The 8,435-nt window shown below is 38.3% G+C and overlaps 1 protein-coding gene across 1 annotated transcript; it reads left to right on the top strand.

Moving 5' to 3' along the window:
- Positions 1–252: 252 nt before the first annotated feature.
- On the top strand, positions 253–6,021 carry LOC113807311 (NADH dehydrogenase (ubiquinone) B8 subunit). The gene is made up of 3 exons (XM_027358545.2): positions 253–351; positions 5,407–5,513; positions 5,848–6,021. The coding sequence occupies exons 1-3, from the start codon at positions 260–262 to the stop codon at positions 5,931–5,933; spliced, it is 285 nt and encodes a 94-aa protein (XP_027214346.1). The 5' UTR covers positions 253–259; the 3' UTR covers positions 5,934–6,021.
- Positions 6,022–8,435: the final 2,414 nt, after the last annotated feature.

Genomic DNA, 8,435 nt, shown 5'->3' with positions numbered 1-8,435 from the left:
TTATGAATTATAATTATTTTCAGAAAGTTCATTGCTCATGAAATTGTCGCGTTTTTTCCGCCTCACATAATGGTTACCTTGAAAATACCCAACAATTCACTCTAATTCGGTACTATTACTACCCATAAATCAACCAGAACTAAAAGATAGACAAAATATTACAATTGAAAGCAGAAATCGGCAATTTAAGAGTCAAAATGGAAATGAAGGAACACATCAATACAACCCGTCTTTATGTAGGCCAGAATCCAGAGCAAAGATGGCCGCCAGAGCAGCAACAAAACTCGCTCCTCCTCTTCGTGAGCTCAGGATTCACCTCTGCCAGCGATCTGCGGCGAGTCAGGGAGTTAGGTAATATATTTAGGACATAAGGTTTTATGTAGACTTCAAGAAATACGGTTGTCTTGTGGTTATTTGTTGTACGAAAGTGTTGTGGTTACCGGTTGAGACTAGAGGTTTCGTATAATTTATATTTTTATGATTTGCTTTTCGACAGATATTTAGATATCACTTAGATTATTAACTGTAGGTTCTGTCCATTATTTGGGTTGTGTTTATTGTAACCAGGAAGTATAGGTTTTCATTAATACCTATTACAAACAAGGAATTTGATTTTTCCCTTTGAATGCCTATCATTCTGCAGTATTTACAGACCTTGTATTTATATATATATATATACAGTTTAAAGAGCTCACAGCCACATTGAAAATTAGACCTTTTTATGATTCTGTTGCCTCTGTTCTATCTGCTCCCACTTGATACTTGTGACATATGATGGACAAGCCTACAATCTGGTAGTAATACGGATGCACTGACTGCCAGCAATCGTTTAGAATTCCTTTGCATGACCGATCAATTCCTCTTGCCCTCTTCAACCCATACATTCATAATTGGCACAGAAACCCCCCAAATTTCCTACATTCTTGGCCTGTATAGCAAGGGACACCAACAAAGTAGACACTTGGACATTTCTTATTTTGCGAGCATCGATTACGATATAATTTATTTGTGCCTAACGCAAAACCTTTGTACAGTTTCGCAGAAGCGAGCTCTATTCAAATTTATTAGGAACCACCATTGTCTTGAATTTGGGAATGTCCTGAATCACCTCGTAGTGTAAGTTACTGAGAGTGACCCACAGAGATAGGGGGACATCGACACTGCCATCTCATAGAACACAAAGAATATAGTCAAATATAACAGGTACAGCTACAGTAGCCTCATATTTACTATGAAATTATGAAAATATCTGCTGCATATCACCATTCAGAGACTAAGACAACACCCTCACACTACCAGTATTCTTAATGTCCATTTTCTATAAGTTGACAGTTAGTGCTAATAAAGAGGTGGGGGGAATACAGGGAATAGAGACAAGGTAAGAAAGTTTAGGTTGGGTTATAGGTTCGCATGATACCCTGGTTTTGGGACTTGGTCTCTGGAGGGCATGTTGATCTCAGTAACAATTACCCACCTTTGTCCTGTTGATTTATGTTCAGTGTACACAATTGTTGGAAGAATTTGAATTTTAAGGTAATATTAACCCACCCTCCCACCCTTAGATATCATGGCACCCTATAAAATTGCAAATTTACATGTATTTATAGGTATAAACTTTATCTCTACAAATTTTCCTGGTGCTCAAGCTTTCCGCACCCTGCCTATGGAGGCCGCCGTGTTGGAAACCAGTCTGCTATGGCTGCCATTTTCCCTGTTTAACCTAGAAAGTCAAGGTCAAGGGCATCTGTATTGGAACACAGATTTCTCCGTGAAATACCTAAGGATAGCTTTGCAAAATTTAAGTTAGTTATCTTCTCAAACAGAAAAGTTATTTACATTCCATTAAGCATGAGAAAAAAATTATTTTTGTGACAGTCATTTCTTTGACTTCTAATGCTTTACCCATTAAACAAAAGCCTCATTCATTAAGCCTTTGAATTATGATTTCTCTGCAACCCGTGATCGAATATTGATAAATGTCTCGTTTTTTCAGTATTTCAAGAGTTCTATCCATTAAAATCAAAATTGAGGTGTTTTAGAACACTAAAATATATGTCCAAGTGCCTAAACATAGGTACCAGGGAAATTTTGGGGTAAAAAAGTAAGGGTAGATTTACAGAATACCTTCACATATCCAGTTGCAACAAGTTTGGTATAGATGGATTCTTCTCACCCTCTAGTACACATATATGAAGGAATTATGCTGCAGAATCCCCCTTAAACCCCCACGTTCTTGGCTGCAATAGCAGAGGAGGGCATGAAAGATACAATTGTGGGGTAATATATATAAGAAAACAAAGAATCCTCCACAGATACTTGGCAGGATAGAGTGCAGGACTAACATGCAAGAATAACAAGATACAGCCCAGGAATGATAAATAACTAAACTGAAAGATGGATGACAATGATCTGGAAAACCTGTCTAGTCAACCGATCATGCTGACTATGTCACAGGCTAGTATGCTGCTACTTAGGATATGGGTATTTGTTACAAAGAGTGATCCACCTTCTAGAGACTAAGCCCCAAAGCCAGGATATCATGTGGACCCAAAAACCCAAACCTAACCTTTCTTACCTTCTATTTCCCTCCCAATACCTTGCTCATTGTCGTGGGGGGACTTAAGAGACAGAGACTGGAGCCAAATGTAGGGATTGCCCCAGCCTTGGGCTTCAGCCTTTGCCCCAACTTATTTTGCTTGGTCTTTCCTTCTCCTTTCCTCTTCCATATCTTCATCCTTTTCTTCTGTCCCATTATCCTTACCTCTCCCACAAGGATACTCAAGTAAATCCCTTCTGTTGCAACAGTGTTCTCTTTTGGATTCCTCCCCTCCTGATGCTCTTTACCTCCTTCCCCAGTCCCCTTATATCATCCCTTAGACTCTTCTGCTATTCCAACAGGCATGTCTACCTGTATTACCTGTTGATTATTTCATAACAGCTCCTTTACCAGTCCTTAAAGCACTGTTACTATAGCTTCCCCAGCAACAGATACACCCAATTCCATCCAGTCACCCTATACCCTTAACTCTTTCCTTTATTTATGTCCAATTTACATTATTTGCACTCTTTCTTTACCCCATTTCCCTATCATACTATCCTGTAATACTGTAACCTTTGGTATTTAATACTCCATATACTAATCTTAACTCATTTACCCTTTTCACCAAAATACTTTACCATAGTGCTATATGACCATAAATGTCTGGCACATTTCTTTGTTTTAACCATTAACTATTAACTTCTACCTGTCTAGGGAATAAATAGAAGGTAAAAGACCTATGTTTAAAACTGTGTGAGGGTGATGTGGACTTAATCATTTAGCAGTGATATATAGTAGATATTTTGTCATTTTGCAATAACTGCGTGACCTCAGCAGCTGTACCTGTTATATATGATTCTATTTCTTATGCTTTATAAGATGGTGGTGTCCATTTCCCACTATGTCTGTGCATCGCTCACAGTAACATTAACCAGGATGCATACCTATACCCATTTATTTTGCTATTGCCCCATCCTGCTGTACATACATGGGGTGTTCTTTATAGTCTCGGATAGGGGTTGAGGGCAAAAGCTCCCCTCAGGGGTTTGTAGGAGTCACAGCACATTTGCAATAGATTTATAGGTGTATAATATGCAACCACAGTGCCTGATGATGAATCATTCCTACAGTGTCCTACCATACACATGTGGTGGATTCTTTGTTGTCAATGGTGTGGGTTGGGGCAGCATAATCAGTATAGTTGACTTTATACTGACCAATTTTGTGTATATTATTCATGTTTACCCTGCAAATGCCCTTGAACCTGGGCCAAGATTATAGATATTAGGGTTTTTTCAACAGCATAATTACTCTATGTATTGTAGTAGAGAGTGAGAGGAATCCATTCATACTGCTATTGTTGTGACGAGTCTTGCAAAGGTATTCTCAATATTTGTGTGTGCTACTGTTTTGTCACTTCGCACCACAATTTTGTTCCAGACATATTGTGGTAATGATACCTTGTTCATTTCAGCTTTAAATAAATAAATATATTTTTATATTTTTATTTATTTAATTTTACATAGAGAATTTTCAGGTATACCACATTTAACTGCAAAATATAAGCAAGCTCATAGAAAAATGCCAACAAACCTCGTCATATATATATTCAGGCAAGATTTGGCCTTGACTGGTTGTTTCCTTAGTGAAACAATGGCAGGAAGGTCTCAAAGCTCCTTTTCCAGAATGTATGTGGTGAACTGTTTTAGACCTTTTCTTGAGAGCCAGGTGATGCCAAACTTGTGTTGTGCCTTTCAGATTTTACAGAATTTTGGGTTTTGAGTTTTTTTTTTAGAAAGATGTTTGATGAACTGTTATTGTAGGATTTTCATTATTTATTGATCCCTTTTCAGGGTATATTACATGCCCCCTCCTCCATCAGTTGTAAGAAATGATTTTTAATCAGGTTCATTTCAGTTTTATCTTTCATATGGATTTTGCATACAACAAAATTATGTATTGAGAGCAAATAGTTCAATAAAGTATTTTAATAAATCTCAGATATTGCTGACTTTTTGTTATAATTGAGGTGTATTTAGAATTAAATGTCTGAATGTACATGCAAAAATAAATAACATCAGAAACTATTCCTCATAGTAATACCAAGGAATGTAATGATGGTATACAAATGTTGTTATTCTATTATTTTTAACATTGTACAATGTGTGGTAGTGGTTACAATATCAGATTTACTTAAAAAAACACCCTGTTCAAGTAAAAAAAAAAACAAGTTGATTTTCCTTCTTGCTCAAATAGATATAAAAGCAGTAACTACTACTATATATTAATCCAATATTGCTAGGATGGCAAGAATAATACCATGTTCACTTGTCTTTTTGTGTATGGATAGTCTTCTACACAAGTGCTTAATCACCAGTGACTCAGTCTTTAGTCCTACCTAATTCACCTTGGTACTGTTTTCCTCGATTTTTTTTTTAGAGATTTTTATTTTTTTATTACTATTAGTCTTGTTAATAACATTACAGTATTGTTAATAACATTACAGCAATCACAATGTTAATAATTTTAATAGCACCAAGAAAAAAAAGGAAAATTAGCTGAGGACACCTAGATTTACTAATTGGCTCAGTGACAAACACTTGTGGAGCCATCTATGTCACAAATAAAATTCACAATGGGATATATATGACAATAGACAGTGTGCAATTATCTGGTACCACTGAATACCAATTTAAACCCTAGGACATTTAGAAATTTTAGTTAAAGTCAATTTATTTGAATTTTGTACTATTATTTTCTGTTTATATTGCAAACATTTAAAACTAGTCCTCTTAATAAAAAAAAAACTTAGTAAATCTTTTCACTAAAGTTCAAAATGTTAAAATAAAATTCTCACCCTCATTCAGAGACTTCATCGAAAGCAGCTATGTGGCACTAAAGCAGGCCAACCCCAAGTTCCCCATTCTCATCAGGGAATGCTCTGGTGTTCAACCCAAGGCATGGGCTAGATATGGTATGGCTTTTTAAGTGACTTTCAATAAATTGTTCATAACGGAGGCAAAATTGTGAAAGGATTTCATGTTAAATGTAAAGTTTTGAGTATTACAAATCATTTCTGTCATGATACTGTTGTTTATCAGCTGTTTTTATAATTATTTCATACCACTAGTTTGAATTTGTTGCATGTAATAGACTAAAGATCAGTTGTCAGACTATTCACATGCCCTTTTATGAACTTTATATTGTGTTATAATGGACACTTCTTAAATTCTTTATCAATTACAACATGCTATGATATATGAAGACTTGTGTGAAGAAAGCACTAATGTGTGTCTTTCTTTGAACAGATTTGGGCAAAGAAGCCAGTGTTTCCTTAGAGGGCCTCTCTTCTGGTCAAGTTGGAGAAGCTATTCAAAAATTGGCTCAGGCTTAAATGAAGTGCCACACACTGAACCTTAGATTTATATGTATAGTGTATATATGTGATCATCTATGAGAATAAATGATTTAAAGTATTTAAATTATAATTTCTTTGGCCTTTTGAGGTTTTTTTTCTATGGTTTAATGTTTGAAAATGAATGTGCTAGACATCAAAGGTCGCATATGGTAAAGTATTGTGTAGGAAAGGGCAAAGGGGAGTTAAAGATAATGATAAAAGGTGTTATAATGCTCTCAAACCTTTGACATCTAGGATAGTATGGTAGTGAAAGGGAAAAAGGGGAGCAAATGAACTAGAGCAGAAATTAGTAGAAAGAGGTGGGTTAAGAGGGAAGGTGATTGAGTGAATTATAGTGTAACTGTCACTGGGGAAGATATATAGGAAAAATGTTCAAGGAGGGATAGAGACAGCTGTTGCAAAAGTAGAATAATAATAAGGGGAGAGGGGAAGGTGTTACATGTCAATGATTAGAGGGTGTTATAGGAAAGTATAGTATCGAAAAGGAAAAGGAGGAAGTAAATGATGTAGAATAGAGTTTAGTAAATTGGGAAAGGTTAAGGAGGTAGCACAATTGAATGAATTGCATTGTTTTTGACTAGGGAAGGAAATAGGGATAATAGGTGATAATAGATAGTAGTAGTAGTGGATTAGGTATCTGAGAGTTATGTTAAAGGAATGTGTGTCACGTGTATATCCAGGAGGGATAGTGGGGGAAGGATTTTTTTAGGGGGGGGGGTTGAGAGAATGAGGTATGTTGGGAAGAGGTAGGGGCAATATAAGATGGTAGAGCACCTGATTAGACTGCAGCGAGTTTGTGACTCGGAAAGGAATAGAGACCAGGGTATGATAAAAGGGGACTAGGGAAGGTGGTATCAGGAAGAATGTCTTGAGGGGAGGGGTCTGGAGGACACTTGATAGAGGTGATTCATGTGAATATTCATGTGGGAGCGGTAGAGAGGGTGGGGTATGTTGGGAGGGCGTAGGAGGAAGGGGGGGGGGTAGAGAGTTTGAGGAGGAGGAGGATGGATATCTGCAAATACTTCAAATGTAGGAGTAGGATTAGAGGTATTTGGGTGGTTGAGGGGGCGAGTGTTCCCTTAGGTCATCTTTAGGAACTTTTGGATGTCTCCAAGGCTTTTTGGAGGGGAGTTGTGTGAAGAGGACTGAGAAACAAAGGTTCTCTTACGATGGGAAGAGTAGATAGATAGATATCAGAAGAACATGAGGATGACGGTGTAGGAGAGGGGGGAGTGGAACGTTTGGGTTGCCTAGTACGACAAATAAAGTGAGGAAGAGGGGTAGGTATCGGGGAAGTGCTAGAGATTGGAGTATCTGGATTTAGAATAGAAAATGAATTTGACTGGGGGATAGGGTAAGTAGGACGTAGGTTCAGGGTTTATGGGAGAGATACCTGGGAAGATGTAGAAATATCTTGTGAAGATGGTGGGGGACTTATGCTGGCCTCTGGGAAGAAGTACAACACTGTACTGCTACTGCATCATATTCAGCAAGGCAAGAATGTAGGTCATTTTCACAGTCTAATCAGTCTTTGTCGTACATGGGGCAAGTATTTAGGGGAATAGAAACAGTTCCAGCACAAGTATTAAGAGAGGATGAGGTTCAGCAGGAATGGGTTTGCCAGTTTTGTCCGTTAGGATAGGAAGTGCATGAGCTTGGGATTCAGATGTAACTGACAAGGCGTGAACGATCAAAGCGACTGCGAAAGGTAAGCTTGCCTACTTGTTTCTGGAGGCACTGCTGAAAGAGAAGGGTATTCTCAGAATAGGGGGCTGTTGGGGGGGGTCACAACTAATCGATCCCACTTGGCCAAAGAGTACTCAGAAGGTTTGCAGAGGTAGATGAAGCAGAAGGACGAGGGCGAGAGGAAGTTGGGATGATGTGGAGTGGAGTAGTTCTGCGGGAGGGGGGAGGACACTAAGAATGAATAGTAGTAATAAGGGAAAAGCGGGTAGACAGTGAAGAGGACTGTGCAGCAGGAGATGAAAAAGAGAATGGTAGGGAAGAGAAAGGGGTGCTTTCTAGAGGTTGAGTAATAACCTGGGTGGGCGTTTTGGAATGGTTAAAGTTGTTCGTAAGCGTCAAAGAGGGGGTATTAGTATCAATGGTCGGAGCCGTAGTCAAAGGAGGGACGGGTCTGAAAACCAAAATCAAATTCAGATAGACTAGTTGATGAAGGGATATGCCCTAATGCCCACAATAAGGGTAAAGAATCTTCATTATTGGCCATGGTGAGCCTGAATAAAATGGGAGAAAAACGGTATACCCCTTAGGATCCCCATAAGTTGTAAGAGCTAGGCACTTAACTAAGGGAATACGGCTCCCGGAGGCCGTTCGTTACTGACGCAAAGCCAGCCTCTCATCCTTTCAGCACGGCTCTCACACCTTAGGAATGGGATAGAATGGAATAAAGAAGATATGGAAGAGGAAAAGAGAGAAAAGACCAAGCAAAATTAGTTGAAGCGAAGGCTGAGGCCC

The sequence above is a fragment of the Penaeus vannamei genome, chromosome 30, assembly GCF_042767895.1.
Source record: "Penaeus vannamei isolate JL-2024 chromosome 30, ASM4276789v1, whole genome shotgun sequence".
Lineage (NCBI taxonomy): Eukaryota > Metazoa > Arthropoda > Malacostraca > Decapoda > Penaeidae > Penaeus > Penaeus vannamei.
This window is presented reverse-complemented; position numbering and strand designations above follow the sequence as displayed.

Excerpts from the sequence above, each read along its gene's own strand:
- LOC113807311 (XM_027358545.2), top strand. The coding sequence starts at position 260 with ATGGCCGCCAGAGCAGCAACAAAACTCGCTCCTCCTCTTCGTGAGCTC. Across the intron at positions 352-5,406 it reads GCGGCGAGTCAGGGAGTTAG|AGACTTCATCGAAAGCAGCT; the intron begins GTAATATATTTA and ends ACCCTCATTCAG. Across the intron at positions 5,514-5,847 it reads CAAGGCATGGGCTAGATATG|ATTTGGGCAAAGAAGCCAGT; the intron begins GTATGGCTTTTT and ends TTCTTTGAACAG.